The sequence below is a fragment of the Ictidomys tridecemlineatus genome, chromosome X (assembly GCF_052094955.1).
Source record: "Ictidomys tridecemlineatus isolate mIctTri1 chromosome X, mIctTri1.hap1, whole genome shotgun sequence".
Classification (NCBI taxonomy): Eukaryota; Metazoa; Chordata; class Mammalia; order Rodentia; family Sciuridae; genus Ictidomys; species Ictidomys tridecemlineatus.
The window spans coordinates 116,104,924-116,131,017 of NC_135493.1; the positions used below are offsets into that span (position 1 = coordinate 116,104,924).

A 26,094-nucleotide genomic window follows, 5' to 3' on the forward strand; every position below is an offset into this window, starting at 1 on the left:
GCCCACGATTCTCTGATCTTCCTCTAAAAATCGACTTTGTTCACGTTTCTCTCGGCATTTTAAATACCACCTCTTAATGAACAGAAACCAGGTAGGAAGCAGAACTGTTAAACCAGTGGTAAAACCCTGTTCCTTCCAACTAGGTTTCATGTCCTCTAGCCCCCCCTAGGGAGCCATCTGAAACTGTGTCCTTTCCACCCCTCAGCACCCTTGAAATACTAGGCAGATGGGTGTGTGTGTGTGTGTGTGTGTGTGTGTGTGTGTGTGGCATGAGCACACACTCCCTCTGCTCCTTGTTCCTTCGTGGTGTTTAGGGCTTGTTGAGACACCACCACACTTAAAATTCTGCTTGCTGTCCTCTCAGAGATTACTCTTGTATTTCCTCTGTCTACTATTCTGGGATCTACAAGAAAAAAGTGAGGAGGTCACTATCAGCTTTAATATTTTTTTTTCTGCCCAGAAATTTCGAAGGAGCATTCCTGCAGGAAGGACATTTTCTATTCACCATTCATGCATTCATTCAAGAGGATTCATCCAGTATTATATTCCAGAGACAAATAAGATATATCCCAAGGAGCTTACAGGCAAAAGTTCCCCCAACTTGGGTTTGGATAGGGCAGGAAATAAGGAGAAAGTTAAACATGGTGTAGTAAGGGGATTGACTGGTAGTAAAGGATCTGGTAAGTACTGGTCTGTTGATTGAACTAGCAGCGGTGTTTGGGAGCAGAAAACAAAGGAAACCACTTTCAAAGTACTTATGACAACCCCTTACACAACTTCTCAATAAATCCTCACTGAAAATATGCCCTTTTTAACTTGTGTAGAGGGCTGTAGTTTTTCCCTCGGTGGTAGTAAGATTGGCTACATATAATTCAACATATGGCAGCAGTCAAGATCTTGTTTCCTATTTTGACATCCAGCAGTCAACATTTTATGATCGGATATGAAGTATGAGTTCCTTTCTCTGTTCACCTTCCTTCCACTTCTGCTGTGAAGATAGTAGGGAGGGGATTAACAATGCTGAGCTAAAAGTAGCACAGAGTAAACAGCAGTTTTCAACAAAATGTTTTTCTTATGTATACCTTGACCCTGAGAACTCCCATTTATAGAAAATGTTTCAAATGCCAATCATTTATTGCCTGAAAAAATAAACTCACATGAAATGGGACCAAGTATACCTGTTAGTGCCTTGATTTTTTTTTCTTTTTTTTAGTTCCAACATTGAGTCACATCCTCAGCCCAGTTTTTTATTTTATTTAAAGACAGGATCTCACTGAGCTGCTTAGTACCTCAGTTTTGCTGAGGCTGGCTTTGAACTCACCATCCACCTGCCTCAGCCTCCCTGCTGGCTGGGATTAAAGGGCTGTGCTACTGTGCCAGGCCTGCCTTCATTTTTATAGTATTAGTTATATTTACTTTCACTACAAATGATTTGAAGCAGCTTACCAAATATAAACAACAGTATATAAAAGAAATAGTTGAAAGAATCATAGGGGAAATTCATTGAGGAAGAATAAATAAAGCTGGATCCGGAAGAGTAGTTGAAGGTGGGCAATAGGTTTGACTATAAGCTTCCAAATAGCCGTAGAAAAGAGCAAATAATGGGCTGGGTTTGTAGCTCAGTGATAGAGTGATTGCCTTGCATGTGTGAGGCACTGGGTTTGATCCTCAGAACCACATAAAGATAAATAAAACAAAGATATTGTGTCCATGTGTAACTAAAAAAATATATATATATATGTAAAGGAAGAGAGCAGATAACAATTACTTGAAGGTTTTACATTGTTTATAAAAACCAATTGGGATTTTGTTTTTGAGAAACAGTTTTTCTTAAGCTTTTTAGTCCTGAGGGACATTTCAATTCCTCACTATGATCATGCTGTTAGTTAAGTGAGAAATATGTATTATATGGAGTTACTATATGTAAACTGTTGTCACAATCACAAAATATAGTACATTAAATCAATTTTATGAACATGCAAACTTTCCAGTTTAACTAAATACTCAGATCCTCAATATTCTGGTTTAATTCAGGGTAATATTTAGCTCATCTTTCCCTTGGATGGCAAATCAGGTTCTGCTCACATATCAAGTCTTGTCCATTCATATTGGCTGGCTGAATAAGTGAGTTGGGGAGTTTTGTAGCTGAGTCTGTACTCAGAAGGACAAAGTCGGGGGCTGGGGATGTGGCTCAAGCGGTAGCGCGCTCGCCTGGCATGCGTGTGGCCCGGGTTCGATCCTCAGCACCACATACAAACAAAGATGTTGTGTCCACCGAAAAATAAATAAATAAGTATTAAAAAAAAAAGAAGGGCAAAGTCTTATAATAGATTAAAAAGATCTTTGTGGGCACAGGATGGGTAAGTGTCTGCAAACAACAGCATTTCTAGAATCTCTGATTTCAGTAATAAGGGTTTTGTGTGCACATCTTTTATGCAGTCCACAAAACATTTTTCATGATGAGGCTTTTAATGAAAATCAGGTCATTTTTGCTCACTAGAAAACATAAACTGACCATAGCAACAAATGTAGGTATTTCATGGGAAATATTTCAGGAAGTCCATGAGAATACTGTAATACCTTAACAAAATGAATAATTTCTTAGAAATTGTAAATACTCAGGGCTAGGGAATGTAGCTCAGTGGTAGAGTGTTTGCCTAGCAAGCATGAGGCCTTGGGTTTAATCCCTAGCACCTCCAGGAAGAAAACCAAACCAAACCCAAAATTCCTGAAATAAATGATCATGTAAGAAATTAAAAATTTCTAAGAAGACTTCCTCTATAATATGCATGGTCCAAATTCTTCATTTTTATGCATTGTAAATATTTCTAAACATGGACAGTTTTAGAAATCTTTCTACATCATTTTCAAGGTGATAGTGTGAGGACCTGGAAAGGGGAACACTTAACAATCAGCACTTGAACCCACATGATATTCGTCTAACTAAATATGTATTTTAAAATCTTAAGGGAAAATCCAGCAAACAATCCCAACAGCATGCTAAAAATAAATTTTAAAATCCAATTTAAGTGTTGAATAAAGAAGTTTATCAATATAATGCACCAAATGGGAAAAACACTATGATAATAATTATAGATAATAAAAAGCTAGTTGATAAATGGAATATAAATAACTGATTAAAATAATTTTTGATAATTAGAAATAAAAAATACCTTTATTACATGATATGTCTTGGTTTAGTTTTTCCTTTTTTCCAGGATTGGGATGGAAATAAAGACCTCACCCCACCCATGGTAGGCAAGCACTCTACAAATAAAATACTTTCTTATAATCTCTAACTCTATGTGTATTGACTTTTCCTACCCCAGATAACTTCATTTATCCTGCCTTTTTTTCCCCCCCGGGAATAGTTAAGTGAGCTCTTCTAGGAAATTTCCACTACAGGTCACAGTGAAATTGCCACACTGGCTGGGCCAACTCTGGGCAGCCCCTCCCTGTGGTACAGCTTTTCTGACTCTGTCCTTGCAGCCAAAGCAAAGGGGGTGAGAAAGAGCTCCTTCAGGTGAATTACACTAACAGAAAGGAGTCATCTCCAATAAAATTTCACCCCTCCTAGGAAAGGGAAACAATGTGTCTCTAAAATGCTGCAGAAGTGCCATTTTTGATCTTCTCATTGTTGCTTTTAAAATCTCAATTTCCTCTTTAACATAAGGGTACCCAATCTAAACTTTCCATTCATGATTTTTGAGGAAAGAGGTGGAATCTGGGGACTGAATTCAGGAAGAGACAACTTGGGAGAGGAAAGCTCTGACATGGGCCTGGGGACTTCTGTTGGTGTCAATAAGATGCCTAAGGAATTTTCAAAAGTTTTTAATTAGTGTGTTATAGATATACATAAAGGTGAAATTAACTTTCTATATGTATATAGCATAGTTTGGTCAGTTCCTTTCCCATCCCTTTTGCTTCCCACTCAGTCCTCTTTGCTCCACTGATCTCCCTTCTGTTTTCATAGAATTTCCCTCACTCCCCCCCCCCTTATCTTATTTTGGTCTACCTTCTGCATATGAGACAAAACATTTGACCCTTGCTTTCTAAGTCTGGCTTATTTCACTCAGCGTGATGTTCTCTAGTTCTATCAGTTTACCAGCGAATGCTATAATTTCATTCTTCATGGTTCAGTAAAATTCCATTGAGGTTTTGTCTCAATTTCTATTTGGATTTATGGGGACAAGACACTCTGTGTGGTGGACCTGGGTTCCATTGTAGTCAGCCTAGGCAGTAAACCTGTTCCACTCAAGGCATTGCTGCCAATTTGGACACCAGATCCTTGGTCCTCTCACAGGTCAGGTGATTATAATAACTGAGGTGTTGCTTTGAGGCTTAGCAGAATAATCCAGTGAGCCTAGTTCATGGTAGGTAGCTCTAGGTTACAGTTGTGTAGCTGTGACCAATGCAGTCATTAGCTACTGTGGCTAAACTATATTAAATGCTACTAAACAAAAAGTTCAGTTTCTCAGCAGCACCAGCCCCATTTCAGCTGCTCTACAGCCACCTATGTCCAGGGGCTACATACTGGGTAGCACAAGCACAGCGCATTTCCATCATCAAATGGTATTTCATTTAGGGCTAGGATGCAGCTCAGTGGTAGAGCGCTTAGCTAGCATGTGGAAAGCCTGGGTTCCATCTCCAGTGTCACAAAAACAAAACAAAGAAGCAGAATGGTCCATTGGGCAGCACCTCTCCATATCACTAACTTGGATTTTCAATAATGGCCAAACCCTAGGGCTAAACAAAACCATCCCCTTTGTTTGAAGTGGAAGCTGTCCTGGGATGTTTACCTGCCAAGGTAAGAGAAGAGGACACTCAGGGAAGTGCATCCTTTGTTCCCCAGAGATAGAAAGGAGTGATATTTGCTTCCCAAATTCAAAGAGCCTATCTCTGAACCAGGTAGTTTAGCCTTGAAAAGGTGGAAAGTTCATGGCAAGGAAAACCTCCATTGAGGACTCCCTTTCTTCCACTGTGCACTTAACCAGGCTGCTGCAGAAGGGATGGGAGGGGGGGCGGATCCCCATTCTGTCAGCAGAGGAAACATTCTTCTGAGGTAGAGTTTGGGAAAAACAACTAATCTGTTTTTCAAACAGATTTTTGTAAATAACTGACAGGAGATGGGCCACTTCTATTGCAGTATTAACCCAAGTGTATGGGTGTTAATTATTAAACCTTTTAGATGGTGGCTCACTGATTTCTCTGATATTCTAATCCGGTCACAGAATGGCTAAGGCAGCTTTAAGTGGAGGGTGGATTTTTTTTTTCTCAGTTTGCCTTGTGTTTTCCACTCCAGAAGAATGTTGTGGCTCCTCTTTTTTCTAGTGACTGTTATTCATGCTGAACTCTGTCAACCAGGTATGTAGCCTTGAAACTTAACAATAGCTTAACAAGTCATTGACTGAAAGAAATCTTTATTTTTCTAAATCTGCAGGCATATTGTGGCTTTTAAGTTTAGCCTGTGACTGTTTTATGAGTTTGAAAGAAAATGTAAACCACCTAAGGTCCTTGCCATCCAACTTTCAGGGGTGTTTAGGGACAGTTTCCTTGTAGTTCTGTTTTCTGTTGCTTTTAGTTCATTAAATATTAGGATTAATTGGGCTATGTTTGGGCAGATTTTATTATCATATACTGCTGTTTCTTTTTCTTTTCTGGCAGATGCAGAAAACGCCTTTAAAGTGAGACTTAGTATCAGAAGAGCTCTTGGCGATAAAGCAGTAAGTGGAACACCTGCATGTTCATTTTGAATTTTGTTACCCAAGAACTGTGCTTCCTTTCTCTGATGATGGGCCTCTGTCTGCATAGTAAAGATAATATATCATTTCTAAAGACTTGAAGTCTGATCTTTTCTAAATGTAAAGATAGAGTATCCTAAAATAGAAATTGTTTACAATAGGCTTGCCTGAGGTTCTTTATCTGTAATGTATGCAGGAAGACATTGAAGTTTTGTATGGCACCAATTTAGAGAACTTGAACCACTTAATCCAGCATTGTGGAGCTAAGGAGACTGAGGGTCTGGGTTGGATCTGCCCCTCATTGTTGTAGTCCTTGGAATCTGGGCAGCTTGTTTTCTAGTCATGGAAAAGAAGGAATGCTACTAAATACAGAAAGTCTTTCATAGCACAAGAATTCAAATTCTAATGTAAAGTTTAAATTCTTTACAACTACCAAAGTGACAATGTGTCATATATACTTTTGAAACTAAAGTTTAGAAATACTCACAGGGCCTCTGTGGATATAGAAACAGTAAAGAGACTTGAATTAATAAGTCAGTTATTTTCAAATTTCAGTGTCAGCTTCCCAGAGTGATGTGCAAATTACTCCCCCACAGGTGTCATTAAGAGGCCTCCAACTAGAAACCCCCCCAAAAAAATGTGCTAAAAGAATTTTCAGGTATTCTATTACAGGACAGTCCACCAACATATCATTGTATTATTTACTTGGTGAATTATAATTGCAAATAACACCCAGAATTGACTGCGAACTTAATTTACTTTTTAGCAGGGAGCCTTGTAAGCACTTGACTGCTATCAGCTCATATAGCCCTTAACAACAACTTTTTAAGGAAAGTGGTATAGGTACTCTTATTTTCATTGGATGGGTAAGAAAACTGAGATGCAAGGAAATGAAGTGACCCTTTCAGGACCTAAAGCCACCAAGTGATAGAGGTCAGATCTGAATCCAGGCAGACTGACAGCAGAATCCACTCTATACCCTTTCCCCTAACCCAGTGTATAGGGTTTCTCATCCTAAGATGCTTAGAGTGGGTGCCATGCTGGGTGGTGGAGATGCATTGACCCTAAAATCAGACTTGTCCCTGCCCTATGGGGATTATGGTAGTGGGAGAATCGGTCATCCATTAAAGATGTAGTAAAGAAAAGCAAATGTGCAATCTTGACAATATTACAAGCTTTGGCCTCATCAGGATCCTTAGTATCTGGCCCTTCTGTTATAAGGTCCATGAGTTGAAGTGAACTATGGATGAAAGAAGGAATGACACAGGGAACAGCATATGTGAAGGCGCTTGCTAAGCATGAGGGATGGAAGGAAGGCTAAGGTGTCTGGAATTGGGGCAGTAAAAAGCAAAGTGGCATGTCATCATGTTTGTAGTTTCAGAAAGGGACCGGGCCCAGGAGTATGCAGGCTGCTGCATGAAAGAGTTTTGCTTGAACATGAAAGAAGTGCTTGAGAGCCTCAAATGCTGTTGGGAAGCTAAGCAAGATGAACGGTGACACACGCTTGTTGTGTTAAGCAATGTGGAGGTCAGTGGTCACTTTAGAGAGAGCCTCTTTTGTGGATTGACAGCCAGAAGGCAGATATTAGAGGGAGTGTTGTAGGTGGAATGAAATATAAATGGGTGGTGAACATGTGTAAACAGAAGTATGGACAACTGCTTTGAGCATTTTGACTATGAAGAGTAGGAGAGAGATGGTGCATGAATGAAGGGAAGAGTGAGTGAAGTGATTGATTTGTACTGTTGTCTCAATGGGAAAAGTTTGAGCAGTGGACAGGCTGCAGGTAGATTTGAATACACAGAAGAGGAAGGGAAACTGATGTTGTTTATATGATCAGAAGGGCCCAGGAAAGCCATTCCTAATAGAGGTAGGGGGAATAGCCATTGATAGGAGAGGCACCGCATGTCTGGCCCTTCAAGGGAGAAGATGGACAGGGTGTGCTTCTGTAGACGAAGTTTTGTATCTTGGTGTCAAGAGCATGAGGGAGTTCAACTTGATGACTTTAGATGTATCTGTAAAGTATAAAGCAACAGTGTCTAGTGAAAGTGAGGTGTGAAGGAAAGCATAATAAGTCAGCAGACCTATAGGAGGTTAAAATAGTCCTGTGAGCCATCAGAGAGAGAGAGGAAACCTAAGGGATTCCCAGGCAATTTGGGGGTAGGTCATTATGAATTTAGAGTTAAGCCAATAGTCCCTGTTTTGTGATTTTCTCCACTTATGTTGTATTACTCACCTAAAATTTGGGTTTGGCCTGGGTTTGAGGGTCCTGAGATGTATGCAGAAAGCAAGGTGAGCTGGGACATTAGGGCCTTGGCATAAATGTTATTGAAGTGAGGAACCAAGGAATCTGAACTGATGGATGAATAAATATGTCTCTCATGCTCCATGTGGTCTGTGGAGTCACATGTGGTATGTAAAGATGTTTTCAGTTTCACATACTTTTTGAGCACCTGTTATGCATCAAGTAGTATGTGCAACAGGTACTTAAGCTGCTGTGAACTTTTTTGTATATATGTTTTCCACACCTTTCTTTTTGCAGGACTCTTTAGCCAGGAGTGGAATTTTGGGTCAGAAATTATTCCTGTGTTTAAATTGGCACCTCTTTTCTTATCCTCTCTTAAGTTGTCTATTTTCTTCTTATGTGGTACATGTGCTCGATTCCTTTTCTATGTAGAGACGCAGTGAAACATTTTGAATGCCTTTGTGGAAATATGTAACCTCAGTGCACTCGCTTTCAATCCTTCCACCCTTACTCAAGATCAACTGGTGAGGGTTACAGGATATCCATCTTGATATGGATCTGGTCAGTCCTGTACTGTTCCACGTAGTTTGGGGCTTTGCTCTGTGACCCCAATGGGACTCCTACTGAGGCAAATCATATCCTTGTTTTTAAGGGGAACCAATGAAAGGACTGGAGATCAAGTCAGATCATCTCCAAGATCTGAAAAGCAATTTAAATTCATGCTCTGGCAAGGTCTGGTTAGCATCTTTCATTGTTATTTGCTATACTGGATTATCATTCTCCTATACTTGAACAGATTTATTCCCCATTTCTCCAATCTGAAAACAGTGCATCCCTGTTTGAATAGTGTTTGTTTGCTGTCTATAACTGGACTAGTTTCTTCTTTATGCCTTGATCTTATTAGATTGGACTACAGTTATTCTGAGTAAAACTAATTTTGGAAACACATACATTATTAAAAGGTAGGGGCTATGCTGAACCATTTGACTATTTTTAAACTCTTATACTATATGGCAAGGATGATTTGTCCAAATGCCTTATTGACTGACTGGCTACTAATATGGCAGTTTCTAAGAAAGAGCACAAAAGGAAACACATCAAATTTGGAATTATGGAATGTCCCAAAAGCCCTACTCCAGAAGCTATGGTACATGATTTATCATGTTCTCCAGTTTTCTGTGTACAAAGGAGATGGGATGGAAGTGTGGAGACTATGAGAATGAGTGTAGCATCTTATGGAGTGTTTTTTAAAAATATTTTTTTAGTTATAGATAAACACATATTATCTTTACTATTTTTATGTGGTGCTGAGGATCGAACCCAGTGCCTCACACATGCAAAGCAAGTGCTTTACCACTGAGCTACAGCCTCAGCCCCATAATGGACTGTTTTTAACCCCATACCTCTCTTTCCTTCTCTCTCAGTATGTCTGGGATACAAATGAAGAATCTCTCTTCAGAGCGATGGTGGCTTTCTCCATGAGAAAAGTTCCCAACAGAGAAACAACAGAGTAAGCAAACAGTACAAAATCTTAACTGATTATTTGCAATAATATGTAAGACAGTGGATTATTTTAATCCTTGATCTTGAACATAAATTTTAGCCAATTGGAAGGGTCCTTTATTTGTATTAAACATTAAAAGACCTTTGTAATGTATAAGCTTACATCTTATATCATGTTTCAATGGTGCTCTTCATTCCGGAGGCAATATGAAGATAACTAACTTCCAAAATTGGAGTTATATTTCCTAAGCTTCTGTGTTTCTATTGTATACATATAACTTTTCTTGAAGAAGGGTGGACAGATGGATCAATAGGCAGGCAGTAAGGAACTCTATTCTCACCTTGAAAAATAATAGAAATATGTATAGGTTCTTCCCCTAACTGGTGTCTGTCATAGCAACTTGGAAGTTTTCTTTAAAAGCACGTAGTACAACTTTGCATAGTCTCGCATTTTTTTCTGTTACACTGGAGGAATCTTCTCTTCATGGTGTTTCCTTCCTTCACTATTTGTGATGAGGTTTCTCTCTACTCCCTCTCTGGTGCCTCCCTTTGAGAGGTGAAATGTCTTATCTGATTGGTAAGCTGGATGGAGAACCTGGGTGTGGGTTCCTTTCTCTTTGGGAGCTAGCTTGTCCAGCCAGCCCCCCCACCAGTCATTCTTAGTGTCACTTGCTAGCTGAGGACAGAACCAGTCTCCACTGGTATTGGGAGACATACACATCTGTAAGGGTATACTTGTTGACAGCTGAGGAGCATTTAGATTGGTAGGTGTCACATATGGAGTGTTAAATATCTTCCATAATTCTTCAGTGCATCCTTCAGCCTCAGCTCAGCTCTATCTGAGACAGTATGGGTATATAAGGCTTGTTAGTGTTTTTATTAATGCATTATAGTTATATATAATGTTGGATTTAATTTGATGTAATAATGTCATGTATATATTTTTTTAATATTATAATTTGAGTTATAGGTGGCAAAATATCTTCATTCTATCTTAAATGGAGTTGAGGATCAAACCTAGTGCCTCACACATGCTAGGTGAGCGCTATCCCTCTGAGCCACCACCTCAGCCCTCATGTATATTTTTAGTGTATACTTTTAACCAAAATATTCCACATGAGTCAAAACATTGCAAGGAGATATTATATATATAGTAGAAGAAAATTTTCCCTGAGATAAATTCTCTTCTTGTTTCACAGAAAAAGTATTTACTGTTATGGTATAAAGCTGCAGCATTCTTTTCACAACTATATAAATCTTTTTCAGTAAAAACAAGGTGATTATATTATAAGAAATTGAAAAGGAAACAAAGCCACTGGTTATCTGGCAGTGCTAACCCGTATGGTGTCTGTGTGTTCTCTACTACTCCTTCTTGTTTACAGGTTTTATACATTGCTGTGTTCATGGCACTATTACTCCCTGTAAGTACCTTCAAATTACCTGATGCATGGCTATGCAAAATGTTCCCTTTCCTGGTAAAAATCAACTAAATATGTGACATTTTGTATTAGTATTGAAGAATTTATCTTTGGAATGTTTTGCTTCAGAAGCTGAGACATTGTAGGAGTCTATGAATATGTGATCACTTTGTACGAAATGTGTTTTGCTTTGACTTTTACACCTAGGGTATCTATACTCTTGTGTTGCCAGTTGTAAATATCAAAAAGTACAGAACTAGAACAGGGATCAGTAAAAGTTTTTCTGTGAAGGCTCAGGTAGTGTAAGTCCTGGCAGTACTGCTGTCAGAGAAGTGAGTGATGAGCAGGATGTGTTTGAGATGTAATCCATGTGCTGGACTGTATTCTACATGCCCTTCCACAAAGAAAGCTGCATTCTGAATGCCCAGGCTTCTCCTGTGGAAAGGGGGGGTACATAGTGCATGATAGAGTTGAAACTCACTCTTCTGCCTCTCTGATTATTCATAAATATTGGAAAAGACGGTGAAGATGCTGTTCAGTCCAGAAAATAAAACACATTTGACGAACTGAAGGTAGAGATTCAAGTAACTCAGAGAAAGCTGAATTCTCTCTCATTTTCACCCACCTCTGACCCCCTCCTTACTACAGTAACTCACATTAGGTTTAATTACCATTAGTGATACAGAGCTCATTCTCTCCTGAGGAAGCCAGTTCATATGTCTAGATCTAGAATTGGTATATACTTAAGACATGAGTAAATGGTGAGCTCAGAAAGAGAATGTGACTTCTGAAGAGAGGTCCTGCTGCATCCATGCAGAACTTGCTGGAGAGCCGATCTGGTCAGGGCACCGGGAGCAGGTGGGTGGTAGAAGGCAAGCCTGGGATTCCCTAAGAGGATCAGAGGGCCAGCAGGTGTGGGCCTGCAGAGAGGGCTGTGAGAGTGCCACTCCCTTCCCCAGGGAGCTTAGGGCAGAATGGGTTCCTGTGCAGACACCAATGCAGCCAGTCAGGGTGTGGACAGTTGGGTCCATGAGGATTAGATGGTGCCCATTGCACACCAGAGCTCATGTGTATGGGGTGAGGTCTCTTCTCTTTTGCCTGCCACCTCCAGCCAGGTAGAGAACTGATAGAATCAGAGGGTGGAGGTGTCTGTGAGAGGGGAGATGGCATATTATCTCCTGGTTGGCTGCTCCCCAATCAAAGACATTCTCAGGACTCTGTCCAGGTGCCACCAGAATAGTAGCAGCTAGGGTTCTAGAGATAGGATGGCATCCCAAGTCACTGGGTGTGCAGTGGGACAGAGAAGACCGCTAGCCTCTCAGCTGGACAAGTCCAAAATTGTAGGCCTGGCTTGATCCATCTGGAGATGGGGTGAGAGAGGGCAGCTCTCTCAACAGTCAGTACCTAAATACATTCCTGTGCCTAGGAGGAAGCTTCCAAGAAGAATTGGATGTAGTCACTGCCTGTTGAGCAGAAAATCAACTGCAGGGCAAGGCAAGGTGGTGGATTGAGGACACAGGTGCACCACTGGAGGCCAAGTCATGGTTGGGAGGGGAGACTGGAAGAAGTGAGAGTGCAGCACCTTTTTCTGGGACACCATCAGTGCAGAAGATCTCGCAGGGCTCCCCAAAGACCCCATAGGAGCACTCTGAATAGAGAGCTTCTGGTTGCCTACCACGACCAAGGACCACCAACAGCAAGAGGGAGCCACAGAGGGCCCTGGGCAGTGAGAATGCACTTTGCCTTTCTTTGCTTGTCTTGTCTGATCCCACCTCTCTTGCCCCCACTTCTAAATGAGCCAGGATGAAGCTGGGGGTGGGGAGTGAGTGTAGGGCAGAAGCAGAGCCCAGAGGGTGAAGGACTGGGCCCACACTCAGTGCCTCTGGTTGGGCCAGACCTGCTGGAAGGAGAGCACCTGCAGGTTCCAGTTTTAATTAGGAGCCGGAAATGACAGGGAGGCTACACTATCTGCTGCAGATGCCATCTGGTGAGAATGAAAGCACTGACAGAGGGGCCAAAGGCAGTGGTGTGAGAAACATCTATTTCTTTCTTCATTGCCATCTAGGAAGTCAGATCTGTGGAATTGAGTAACCTACACTAAAGTCCTGCTGTGTGTTGGGCATGAGTGTAAAATCATGGGTATACCAATTCCTGTTCTGCCCCAACCTGTGTGCATGAACCTGGCTGTGATAGAGATAGGAAGATAGATTAAATATGAAAGAAACCAGGGATTGGGGTTGTGGCTCAGCTGTAGAGCACTCAACTAGCACATGCGAGGCCCTTGGTTCCATCCTTAGCACCACATAAAAAAAATAAATAAAATAAAGGTATTGTATCCAACTGCAACTAAAAGAAAAAAAAAAGAAAGAAAGAAACCAATCAATTCCTTCAACCATTGTTATTTACAGTTCCTAAGAAATGGGTTTCTTGATATTTGCTGGGTTTTCTTAGAAAACCAGAATGAAAGATGGATGAAAAATGAATTTAAGAGTAATGTCTATGTTTCATTAGATTAGGTTGAGTTTTGCTTGGGAGTTAGATTGATGATGGCAACCAGTTTTTTTTCCCACCATTTATGACATGATTTAGGCCAGATTTACTAAAGCAGTTTCACGGGAATTTTTTAATGTTCTAAGGAGTTTCCAAGAAAACTATGGTCTACATTTAAAGTTTATGGTCTATTTTCCAGGTAAACAGGGAAATTTATTTCTCTAGTTTATGCAAAATTTGACATTTAGGTAATTTATCACTTTTAGCAATAGAGGTAGAAGTGTAACTCAGGCATGGCTTTCTCTCTCTGAGTTAAATGGTTTAGGGTATGTAATGGATTTCTTCCTCTGCTTAATTATTCAAGGATAAGTCTTGTGATCTGAAAAGGAACAACATGCTCTTGTATCCACAGTAAGGTAAGGGGATTAATGGTCTTGTGCTTGTAAAACAGCAGCCCAGCTCCCATTTGGTCCTTCTAATTTCCAGAAACAAGAACCTGATTCTTACCACCCCTTGGATACCGTTGGCCTTGTCTGGCCCCATTGATGAGAAATGGCAGCAGAGCCAATTCTTAAAGAATTGTTTCAGACCAGGGCTCTCCTAATTCGGGGAAGGGAGGAAGCATTTTTTCTTCTTTTTATGGATTAGTTAAAGGAACTACTTGTGTATGTGTTAGTATAATGTATTGGTTAAAAACAAACAAACAAAAAAACCCCAAAAAAAACATCAGTTAGTGCCTGAGGAAGCTCAGTGGTAGAGCATTTGCCTTGTACATGGGAGGCACTGGGTTCAACCCTCACCACCAATAAAAATAAATATATAAAATAAAAATATAAAAATAAATTCATTAAAAACTGTTGATCAAAATGATTATATTAGTGAACTCAATTCCATCAACTCTATATTTAAAAACTTGAAAATGTAGGATATGTATTCAGTGGTGCTAGTGGCATTTCAGTTTATTTAATACATGAAAACATACTTTTCATTTTATGTTTTTGGTGGAGATTGAACACAGATCTTTGTGCAATCTACGTGGGTGCTCTATAACAAAGTCACCTCCCTAGTCCCAAAACACACTTTTAAAAGGTGTTTAATTTGGGCTGGGGCTGTAGCTCAGTGGCAGAGCACTTGCATAACATGTATGAGGCACTGGATTTGATCCTCAGCACAGCATGAAAATAAATAAAGACATTCTGTCCATCTACAACTACAAAAAAAAAAAGGTGTTAATTCAAGAAGTATTTGTTGGTTGATTAGTTTTTCTTTCTGTACAAATCTCGAAGGACATTCATTGACATTCATTGTGTGTGTATGTGTGTGTTGCCTCTGGTCTCTCTACTTGTCCTTATAGAGGCATCAGTATTCAATGATGGGGCCTCCACCCTGATGATTTATATAATCTTAACCACCTCCCAAATGCCCACCTGTAAATACCATAGTATTGGTTAAGAGTCCATCCTCTTAATATCTTAAAGTGGGGATTAAACTTCAGTGTGAGTTTTAGACTGGACAAAACATATTTAAACCATAGCAACCTATTTTCCTAATGTCAATCATGGAGAAGGATAGGTATGCTGTTTCTTAAGATGTTAGGACAGCAGGAAGCATTCTAATAAATATTTCATACATTTGAGTATATAGCAGAGCTAACTTTAAAAAACTAGATCGTTATTAAGGGCATCCTTATTCTGATGGGTGTCAATATCTTGCATTTGAATAAAGCTCTTTGTTATTTTCTACATATGTATGTGATCTATTAAGCTAGCAAGAACTTTTTTATTAAAGCATGGCTAAGTTTTTCTTGTAAACAATTTCCTTCAACCCAGGCAACTTTTAAATATTGCTAATTAAATATTGCTTTTAAATATTGCTTATTGCTAATATTTGTGTTTGTGTATGTCCATGTGTATTTAATTTGGAAACTTTTAGATTTTCTAAAAGGTCACAAAGATCTTACCGACAAGCCTGTGTTCTCTGTTTTGTGAAATTTTGTCTCCCACCCACCACTGCTCCCAAAGATATTTGGAAATGTCTGGAGATATTATTGGTTTTCACAATTGAATGTGTATTTAGCGTATATGTTGCTTTGTACTATACAGTCCCTGACATCCAGGAAGTGTCCAAGCCACATTGTTAATAGTGTTGGGGTTGAGAAACCCTTCTCTGGACCTCACCCTGTTTCCCTAATAGTATTTTAAATGACCACGGTAGATTGATCAAAAGAGAAATTAATATTGTTTCAGTATTATTACTCAACTATGGACACTATTAGTATTTCTCCATTTTTCTAAATCCTTTTTTTAAAAAAAATTACAAAATCTTCTTCCCCTGATTCTGATCCACTTTGTGACAGTTTCTGTTTTCCTTTGCTTTTCATGACCTTGAAACTTTTGAAGTTAAAACTCAGCTATCCCACTCCTTGGTTTATACCCAAAGGACTTAAAAACAGCATACTCCAGGGATGCAGCCTATCAATATTTATAACAGCATAGTTCACTACAGCTAAATTGTGGAACCAACCGAGATGCCCTTCAGTAGATGAATGGATAAAGAATAAAAGCGAGTAAAATCATGGCATTTGCAGGTAAATGGATGGAGTTGAAGAATATTAAGTAAGCCAAAACCAAATGCTGAATGTTTTCTGTGATATTAGGATGCTGATCCATAATGGGGATGGTGGGGAGGAGCAGGGAGGAATGGAGGAACTTTAGATAGGGTAAAGGGGAGGGAGGGGAAGGGAGGGGTATGGGGGTAGGAAAGATGGTGGAATGAGATGGACATCATTACCCTAAGTACATGTATGAACACACAAATTATGTGAATATACTTTATATACAGCCAGAGATATGAAAATTTGTGTTCTATATGTGTAATATGAATTGTAATACATTCTGCTGTCATGTATAACAAAATGGAATAAATAAATTTTTTAAAAAAGAATTAAAAACAAGAAGTGTTTTTTACTTGGGTATGGTAGTGATTCTACACATGGAGCATATGGACATGGGGTATGTTAGGGATTATATCTATGGCTGGAGAGTACTGTGGTTTTTACATGGTCAGGGTGAGAAACGACCAGCATGATGCAAAACTTGGGACAATTCCACATAACAAGGAATTTCACAACTAAAATTCTAATAGCACACCCCCATTGGCACACTAAGAGATTAAGCCCTTCTTATACTTCATGTATAATGAAATGACTTGTCTCAAATCTTGCAATCGTTAAGTAGTAAATTTCAAAATGAACGCTTGATTTTTGGAGTTTTAGTCTAGGAACTTTTTGTACATAACAATTACTATCTCATTTGAAAATGGAGGGTTTAATGTTTTCGGCAACAATTTTAAATCTTTTAGAAATCTTTATGACTAAATAGATAAAACATTTTCATTGTGTTTGCTGAGGTACTATAATACTCTATGAGTTGTAACCCAGTGGGAACAATGAATAAATTTAAATAACTTGAATTCATGGTGTGGGATGGTGTAGTTATGGGGACAGAGGAGAGTATTTGGGGTCAGAGGTGCATTGATGGAATTGTCTGTATCCTTCTACTGCTGAATTTTCCTTTTTAGCTCTTATGCTTCCCCTAAGTGAATGCATGTGTTTACTGGTTGGTCTTCTGGTTCTCCTCCCTTAGAAAGCAAGGTGCACAGGAAAAGGGGCTTTGTTTACAGCTGTATTCTCTCTCCAATAGGGAATACCATGAAACTCATGTTATAATATGTAGATGGAAAGATCAACACAGACAAGTATTTTTGATTGTCATAACTGGCAATAGTACTACTGATTTCTAGCGAGTAGAGGCTGAATTTGTTGATAAACATCCCACAGTGCACAGGTCATCCCCACAACTTAGAATTATCTGGCCTAATTGTGCTGAGCTTGAGAAACTGGTCTACTTCTTCCTGTGATCTGTGGAATAATGTTCCCTGGATACCATATACCATATTTACATTATCCATCCCCCTGTTGATGGCCATTTAGTCATTCTGGTTCTTTGCCATGATGAAAAGTGCTGCAGAGAACATTCTCATTAGTGTCTGCAAGAGTTTCTGGTAGCTATACTCTCTACTCTAGAAGACACTTCCAAATGCCACTCCAGAGGGGCAGGAACCAATGGCTCCCACGGCACCCCCTGAGATTCCAATTCCATGAATCTGTACCAGAACTTGGTGTCATTTGACTTTTAAATTTTAACCAGTTTGAAAAATTTAAAGTAGTTCATTTTCAAAAACAATTTTGCATTTCCTGCAAATGTAAGGCTAAATATCAGCAATTATTCGTAGCCCAAGTATTCTACAAAACATTGATGAAGATTGGTTCCCACTCCAAATCCTCCAAAGGTGGAATAATTTTTTGTCCAGCATGCACCACTTTGTTTTGTTCACATATGTAGCTCTGATACATATTATAGAATCACACTTTTTCAGAAAACAAGATTGACTGTTTCTTGTCAGTAGAGGACATTTGACTATGCAAACTGGGACCATGGGGACAAGGCAGCCTTCCTGGTGAGCTTCTTTCCAGGGAGAAGGTAGGAGAGGACTGGCAAGAGAAAGTGCAGGGTTGTGATCTGAACAGTCTACCCTTAGAATGTGTGCTCCTCAGGGTAGAGAGAGAAAGTCTGGGGGTGGCCGACCTGTCTGGCAGAAGGAATGCGAAGTGAGCTGTTGGCTCAGTGACTCCTGTAGGGGTAGAAGGTCCTGTAGGATGAAAAGACTACAGGTACAGAGGATACAAGAAAACAGTCCCTGCTCAGACATTTCTTCCTCTTCTTGCACCTTCATATTGTGAGAGGGTGGATATGGCCTGCAGGGGTCATAGATGTAGCTAGCCCTTGCCTAATTTTGAAAATTTAGGCTAATTATTTTGACCTTTCTTATAAGGTCAGGGTGTTTATATCTTGGTATTGAATACATCTTGCTCTATTCAAAGCACATTTCTATCTGTTATATCATTTTCAATGATGCTAATTAGAAATTGTTACTTATTCATGGCTTCTGTCATAACTGTAGTTCACTTTACAATGTCCAGGCAACTTTATGAATAATTGCTTAGCTCTTGTTAAAATACATTTGTATATCTACTTGCGCAGTTGCATGTGCGCACGCACACACACACACACACACACGTTTCAATTTGAAATGATTAAAAGAATGTTTTGGTGGTGCTGGGGATGGCACCCAGGACCTTGCACTTGCTATGCACATGATCTACCACTGAGCTACATCTTCAGCCCCTGAAATAATTTTAGATTAAAAAAAAGAGTTGCAGAGATACAGAGTTCCTGTGTAACCAGGGTTCTCATTCCTGGGGTGGTTGTGTGTCTCAGTGCTGCCCCAGGACTTTGGAACTACATGGAAACATTGCTAGCTTTCAGTAATGGCTGGTTGGGCAGGGTACTGTGAAAGAGAAGTGCAGCTGACACGTAGTTAGTTGAGGCCAGGAAGGCTGCTAAACTTCCCACAAGCTCTGGGCAGTCCCCAAAGCAATAAGTTACCTCCAAGGGTCAGTCATACCTGTGTAGAAAAGCCCTCTCTTTTACCCCTCACCCAGCTCCCCCTAAGGCTCTTATCTCACCTAACCAGAGCATAGTCATCAAAATTAAAGAAATTATTGCCAGATTAATATTAAGTAAATTCAGTACTTTATTTGTATTTCCCCAGATTTTCTGTTAATGTCCTCTTTCATCTTGGGATTTACTTTCCTCCCCCGCTCTGTGACAATGTCTTAGTCTTTCATTGTTTCTCATGACCTTGATGCTTCTAAAGAGGGCTGCTGAGATATTATGTAAAAGTCCTCAATTGGATATTGGCTGCTGTTTCCTCATCATTTATCCAAGACGTTGGGATTTTGAAGAAGGAAATGAGAGAGCATACAGTGTCAGGCAAATCATGTCCACAGGACCTCGCTTTACGTTCACCTTCATCCCTTGGACTAGGTGGCATCTGCAAGTTTCCCTTTCCAAACCTGTGTCAGTTAGAAGGGAATCTCTCACTCAGGGAAGAGGAATTGGGCCTCACCCTGGAAAGGACAAGTGGAAGGAATTTGTGGATACGTGTTACTGTACTATTAGAGTTTAATACCACTGGATGATCTTAACAGACAGCTGAAATAGAAGTTTTGTGAAAAGGAACCTTGGGATTAATGTCTACAAACACCTACATCATAAATCAGGGCAGCATTTCAAATAACTCACTGTTTAGGTAAACTCTAAAGCTATCTAACGAATAAAACTTCTGGGCTGGGGCTGTAGCTCAGTGGTGAAGGCTTCCCTAACATGTGTGAGGGCCTGGGTTCGATCCTCAGCACCACGTAAAAATTAAAAAATAAAGTTATTGTGTCCACATAAAACTAAAAAAAAATAAAAAAAGAATAAAATATCTAAACGTAAAATAACGAGAAGGAAGTAATATAAAGACTTTACCTGGGTATGGATGGTATTGACTCCACCCAGGAAATTGCGTGTGTGCAGTCACAGGGACAGGGTAGAGTAGGTGTCAGGGGTTGGACCTACATCCATGACTGGAGAGTGCTGTAGCAATTAGAGGTGAGACTGGAGATATATAATGTAGCCCAAGGCTCAGGGCAGTCCCACCGAAGAGGGGACATCCTACCCCAAATGCCAAAAGCATCTCAGTTAATGCAATCAGAGTCCAAGCCCCTACTTATGTGTCACTTACATGTAGTGCCCTGTCAACCCCACACATGAGTGAGTGGAAAATTTCAAGCAAAAACCTTGATTGGTGGTTTTACTACAGCCCTGCTGTTTTTAGAGTACTCACCACCCCTCCTATCCCCACCCCAAAGTGTTTTTATGTATTTACTTGTTTATCTTCTGCCTCGATACCCTTAGAAAGCAAGCTCCACAGGCAAAGGCACTTTGCTGTGTTCATAGCTGTATTCCCTGGCCCTCCAACGGAAAACAACCTGAAATTCATGTTTGAACAATGTATCAAGAGACTTTAGATGGAGAGAACAGCATTGGTGACATATGACCCTGTGCCTAGATTTTTGCCTTCTTTATTATGTCAGAAATACAATTTTGTATTTCTTTTTCTATAATTCGTATAATGGAATAACATTAATTGTATTAAATTTAATACTACACTATATTTATTAATGATATATTAAAATATTTTAGTCAGTGTAATTAATTTAATTCATATTATTTGATATACCTATACTATATAAAAGTAGAGATATATGCATGAATATGAATTAAATTACATCATGATTACATTGAATAAAATTATATAATGTGTGTAAATGACATTATGATATATATATATATATATATATATATATATATATATATATATATACACTAAGCTTTTTCATTTGGAAGCATGTTATTGAGACTTAACCTTTTCTTTTTCTTTTTTTAAATTTAGCTCTGGATTGGTGGCTTCCACTAAGGGCGATTTGGTTCTTTGAAAATTACTGGGACACACTGTAGGTAGCCATAGCTGTAGGTGTGCTATTGGCACCTATGCGTCAGAGGCCAAGGATACTGATCAGACCCTCCAAAATGCATAGGACAGGCCCAGTCACAAACACAAAACAAAACCATTTTATTTTAGTAAAACAAAACTATTATTATTTCTACTATATAAAATACCAACAAACATTTAACTTTGAAAGAAAGCATATGACAATCACTAATAAAACAAAACTATTATTATTTCTACTATATAAAATACCAACAAACACTTAACCTTGAAAGAAAACATATGATAATCACTAATAAAACAAAACTATTATTATTACTATATAAAATACCAACAAACACTTAACTTTGAAAGAAAGCATATGACAGTCACTAATAAAACAAAGTATTATTATTTCTACTGTATAAAATACCAAAAAACACTTAACTTTGAAAGAAAACATAAGATAATCACTAGTAAAACAAAACTCTTGTCATTACTACTATATAAAGTGAAAACAAACACTTAACTTTGAAAGAAAGCATATGAGAATCACTAATAAAACAAACTATTATTATTTCTACTATATAAAATACCAAAAAACACTTAATTTTGAAAGAAAGCATATGACAATCACTAATAAAACAAAGTATTATTATTTCTACTATATAAAGTACCAACAAACACTTAACTTTGAAAGAAAACATATGATAATCTCTAATAAAACAAAACTATTATTATTACTATTATATAAAATACGCACAAACACTTAACTTTGAAAGAAAGCATATGACAGTCACTAATAAAACAAACTATTATTATTTCTACTATATAAAATACCAACAAACACTTAACTTTGAAAGAAAGCATATGACAGTCACTAGTAAAACAAAACTCTTGTCATTACTACTATATAAAGTGAAAAGAAACACTTAACTAAGCTAACTGAGCATGGGAAGAAGGCCACCTTCCTGGTGCGCCTCCTCCCAGGGAGAAGGCAGGAGAGGGCTGGCAGGGGAAAGTCCAGGGTTGTGATCTGAGTAGTCTCTTTAGAGTTTGGGCTCCTCAGGGTAGGGAGAGGAGGTCTGGGGGTGGCAGACCTGTCAGGCAGAAGCAGTAGCAAGTGAGCTGTTGGCTCAGTGACTCCTGTCAGGTAGAGGGGCCTAAAGGGACTGTGGCTTTGAGCCTCAGAGGAGGGTGGCAGGGCTCTGACTCTTAGGAGCCAAGGAGGTGAGGGGGCTGAGTGTGCTGGGGCTCAGCAGGGCCCTCCTGGTGTGGCCCCTGGGAAGGGGAGGAAGGCCTAGGCTCCTGGGACAGTGGGACATCTGCTCCCAGGCCTGCAGCAGGGGCTGTGAGACCATGTCCTGGGCTGGCCTGGGAGCTGGGGCCGGTGGGGCAGGGGCCAGGGGAGGCCCCAGGAAGGCTGGAGGGCAGGCCATGGCTCAGTGTCTTCCTCACAGAGGCAGATGCCCTGGAGCGGACGCTTCTCTTCAGCGGCCCAGGCCTGGGCAGGAAGGACGGCTCCACTCCGTTTCTGATGACGGGCCTGAAGGCAGATGGTCTGCGCTGTGGGCTCTGCCGCTTCCTCTTGGGCTCAGGTTCCTCAAACCACAGGGCTCCATCAAACTTCCTTTTCCCTTTGTTGCACTGGCTGAGGTTCTTTAGCACTGTCTCCTTGGCACAGGGGTCCGCGGCCGGCTGGGAAGGTGGGCACCTGTAGAGGCTCCCTGGACCCTCGGGATTCTTTTGGACTTTGAAAGGGCTGTGGGGCCAACCTGGGTCTGGGGCGTGGCGAAGTCTGCGCTTCATGCCTTCGGAGCGGACCTTGGTAAGTTGGGGTGTCAGGAGTAGCCAGAGGGGCAGCCAGTGCGGATTGTACCTCGCAGGCGGGGTGCCCACCGCCCTCCTGCCTCTGGTGTGGTCCCCACTGTGCAGAACCTTGTGGGGGGCTTGGGAGCGATCCTGGGGCTCTGGGTGTCCCCGGGCAGGTTTACAGAGGCCAGGGTCCTGGGGGCGGGGGGCAGGCCTGGGCCTCAGAGGTCGGTGCTCCTGGGTGATTCTCCTGGGCCTCAAAGGCCGTGCTGCTAGGGCGGCCTTGCGTGTGCCCAGGTACCTGTGCACACACCTGCTCAGGTAGAGTCCCATGAGAGCGGTGGAGCAAGATCAGTGTCTTTGAGTAGGGATCGTTTCGCAGCGTGTGTGTGTGGTCGCAGCCAGACACGAAACAAGTGACAGTTGGGACAGACAAAGCGCGTGGGGCGCCGTTTGCAGGGATGTGGCACCCGCCAGGCTCCTGCCCCATGGACACGAGGACAGCATGAGGCAGAGTGGCACGCGGGGCGCCCCATGCTATCTGGAGCGCAAGGAAAGCTCAAGCCTCTCTCTTCCCCATTGGTGCTCTCAGACACAGCCCTGGGCAGAGGGGCCTGGCATCTGGGTCTGCATTTCTGACATCGCCAGGGAGAGAATACAAAAATTTCTCCAGGGCTGTAGTTATAGCTGGTGGAATATTTGCCTCACATGCCTGCTACACTAGGTTCCATTCTGAACATCAAATAAAAATAAATAAATAAAGGTATGGAGTCCATGTACAACTAAGAGAATTTACTTTTTTTTATTTATTTATTATAAATAAATAAAAGTAAATTTATATATATATGACAGTGGATTGCATATAATTCTTATTACTCATATAGAGCACAATTTTTCCTATCTCTGGTTGTATATACAGTATATTCACACCAATTCAAAGATTTAATTGTTGAAGGGCTACTAATTGGTTATAGTACTTATATTTGGAAGTCTGTTAAGCAGTATTTTTTGAGAACATTTCCCTCAAAAGCATGTGTGTAACTGGGAATTCCCAAATGTCAAAAAGGAAGGGGGAGGGGCCAAAAATACAAGCAATTGGGCAACAAATTCAACTTAGAGCATTCATGTAGTCCAGATTTGAAGTGGAAGACTGAATGGTGAAGACACTGAATAGGCTTAATAAGGAAGTGCCAAAAGTTTTGAGTGTGGAGAGGACTAAGGGGACTTAGCCAGTGGGTGCAAGGGAATGAGATCCCTAACACTCTCCATTCCTTATGAGGTCACTTTGGGGCCAATTCCTTATTTAAGAAGTGATCTCCATCTATGTGATTTAGAAAAGAGAGTCCCATGGTATCATTTTTTTCTAAAGCTAGTTTTCATGACAGAATGACTTCAAAGGTATATATCTGTTAAGAGAGTAAATGGCATCAAAGTGGACACTCTAATGCTTTGGGGTCTTGGCTTCTTATAGTATATCTTTCCCATGTCTCTAGAATCTCCACATCTTTTTTATTGGTACTGAGGATTTAACCCAGGGGTGCTTAACCACTGAACCACATCCCAGTCCTTTTTATTTTTCGAGACCGGGTCTCTCTTTGCTGAGAACTTGTGAGCCTTTTGCCTCAGCCTCTTGAGTCACTGGGATTACAGGTGTGCACCACCACATGGGGCTCCACATCCTTTTTGTAATATAACCCAGTGGGTGTTATTCTGGCTTGTAAAGAGCCTTGACAAACCCCAGCCTTCTCCTGATGAACTACATACAGTAGTATGTGAACCACCCTAAATGTGCTCTTTATTGGTAAACAAACCAGTGTTGATTAGAGACCTTCTCACAGACACTGCAAACTCCTGACCCTTCTTCTCATGCAACAAGAGAGAAAAGATTTCACTGGTTAGTGGATGATAGAGAATAGTGTATATCAGTTGTGTTCAGCCAGGGGTGAATTTTCAGTAGATATTAAAGGAGATCCAGAGACATTTTTGGTTGTTAGTATGCAGTGGGGGTGGGGTAGAGAATGGTTAAGTTTCTACAGGCATCCAGTGGAGGCCTGTCATGTTCCTGAGCATCCTGCACTGCACAGGATGGTTCCCACAGCAAAGAATGATTTGGCCCCAAATATTAGTGAAGCTGAGGTTAATACTCTTCCCCCAGCTTCTCCCAGTAGTATCTTATATATCCATGATGCATCCATCTAACTAAGAAATTAACACGGGGTCAATACCAAGCTTTAAACAGATCTGATCTCTTGCTACTGTCCTTTTTTTTGGTTCCACATCTACTCCTTGGTCTCCTCCACTCATTTTTTCTGCTTTGGTCATGAGAAACATCTGAATGTAGAGGACTTCATCTTGGGGACTGGACAGGGACATGGGTCATTGTTCTTTACAGCCAGACAAATCAAGTCTCTAAAGGACTTTTCCTGCTCCTTCCCTGTGGAGGTGACTATAGAAAAGAAGACTGCTCCTCTGGGTGTTTTCACAAGGACTTGCAAGAAGCTGGTGTCAGGAACAAAGGAGGGGAAAGTAGTATGTTCCTGAGTCTGGAGTCCCAATGGCATGGCAGCAAAAGTAGAAAGCTCAGTGCTCATCAATGTAGTCACGTCTGTGCCCTGCAGTGGGACCCAGGGCCGGGGGCTCTTAACACAAGCATCATAAATGTCAAGTTCCCTACCTCGGCAGTGTTCAAGGAGAACCTGAACACAGGTCACCTAATTACACTTCCTGGTACAAAGGGCCTATTAATGTCTGAAATTGGAAAATAAAGTATATTTCAAGTGAGCCAGAAAAAAAAATTACCTTATGCTTAATTGATATGAAGGTATCTACTAATTCCTCTCTTTTTGATGTTTGTGTAGCTAACGAATAAGAAAAGAGAAAATATCAAAAACAATTGGCATCCCATGGTAGGACTGAAATGCAATTTGTATTTGAGGTAAAAATGGGAGTTCATAACCCAATTGAGTCAAATGTATGAAAGATGATATATCATGAGCTTTGTAATGTTTTGAACAACCATTATAAAAAGGAACATGAATTGAAATCAACCACCTGGTGATTATCTCAAATCAAATCATAATCTGAATGTACACTTAAACTGGCAATTTAGAAGGCTACAAGCATCACTGAATTTGCGTAGACACAAAACAGATGAGCAACCTACTTGCAGACATGTCTGCAGTTTGCAGGGAAAGGTGCCCCCACCTCTGTTTGTCTTCCTCTTGCCTCACCAGGCCTTGGGCCACAGGCTCTGGAAAGATGGGAAAGTTGGGCTTTTAGTGCAGATCCCCAAGGCCTCAAGGGCCCATTCCAGGGGCCTAATACCATGTTTTTGAGTTCTTCTTTCATGCTTGGACTTGTGGGACCTTGGTGACACCAGGGCTCTGTCTCTCCCAAGGTTGCTGATTCCTAGAGAGAACAACTGGGAGTGCACCTTTCACTTGTAAACTTA

The 26,094-nt window shown here is 40.5% G+C and overlaps 1 protein-coding gene across 6 annotated transcripts; it reads left to right on the top strand.

Moving 5' to 3' along the window:
- The first annotated feature begins 6 nt into the window (after nt 1-6).
- Nucleotides 7-23,648, top strand: LOC144371794 (collectrin-like). Of its 6 annotated transcripts, XM_078035105.1 has the most exons (6): nt 7-5,364; nt 5,665-5,723; nt 9,408-9,493; nt 10,869-10,907; nt 13,759-13,810; nt 15,794-20,499. In XM_078035105.1, exons 1-5 carry the CDS (start codon nt 5,307-5,309, stop codon nt 13,775-13,777), a joined length of 261 nt encoding a protein of 86 aa, XP_077891231.1. In that variant the 5' UTR covers nt 7-5,306; the 3' UTR covers nt 13,778-13,810; nt 15,794-20,499. The 6 variants fall into 6 exon arrangements, 3 of the variants coding, with proteins under 3 accessions (XP_077891231.1, XP_077891232.1, XP_077891230.1); XR_013431914.1 differs by lacking the exon at nt 10,869-10,907; XM_078035106.1 differs by lacking the exon at nt 13,759-13,810.
- Nucleotides 23,649-26,094: the final 2,446 nt, after the last annotated feature.

What these genes read in the sequence shown, in the direction of transcription:
- LOC144371794 (XM_078035104.1), top strand. Translation starts at nt 5,307, where the DNA reads ATGTTGTGGCTCCTCTTTTTTCTAGTGACTGTTATTCATGCTGAACTC. An exon ending in GAGCTCTTGGCGATAAAGCA is followed by an intron (nt 5,724 to 9,407) that starts GTAAGTGGAACA and finishes CTTCTCTCTCAG; the next exon opens with TATGTCTGGGATACAAATGA. An exon ending in CCCAACAGAGAAACAACAGA is followed by an intron (nt 9,494 to 22,515) that starts GTAAGCAAACAG and finishes TCCTTGGCACAG; the next exon opens with GGGTCCGCGGCCGGCTGGGA.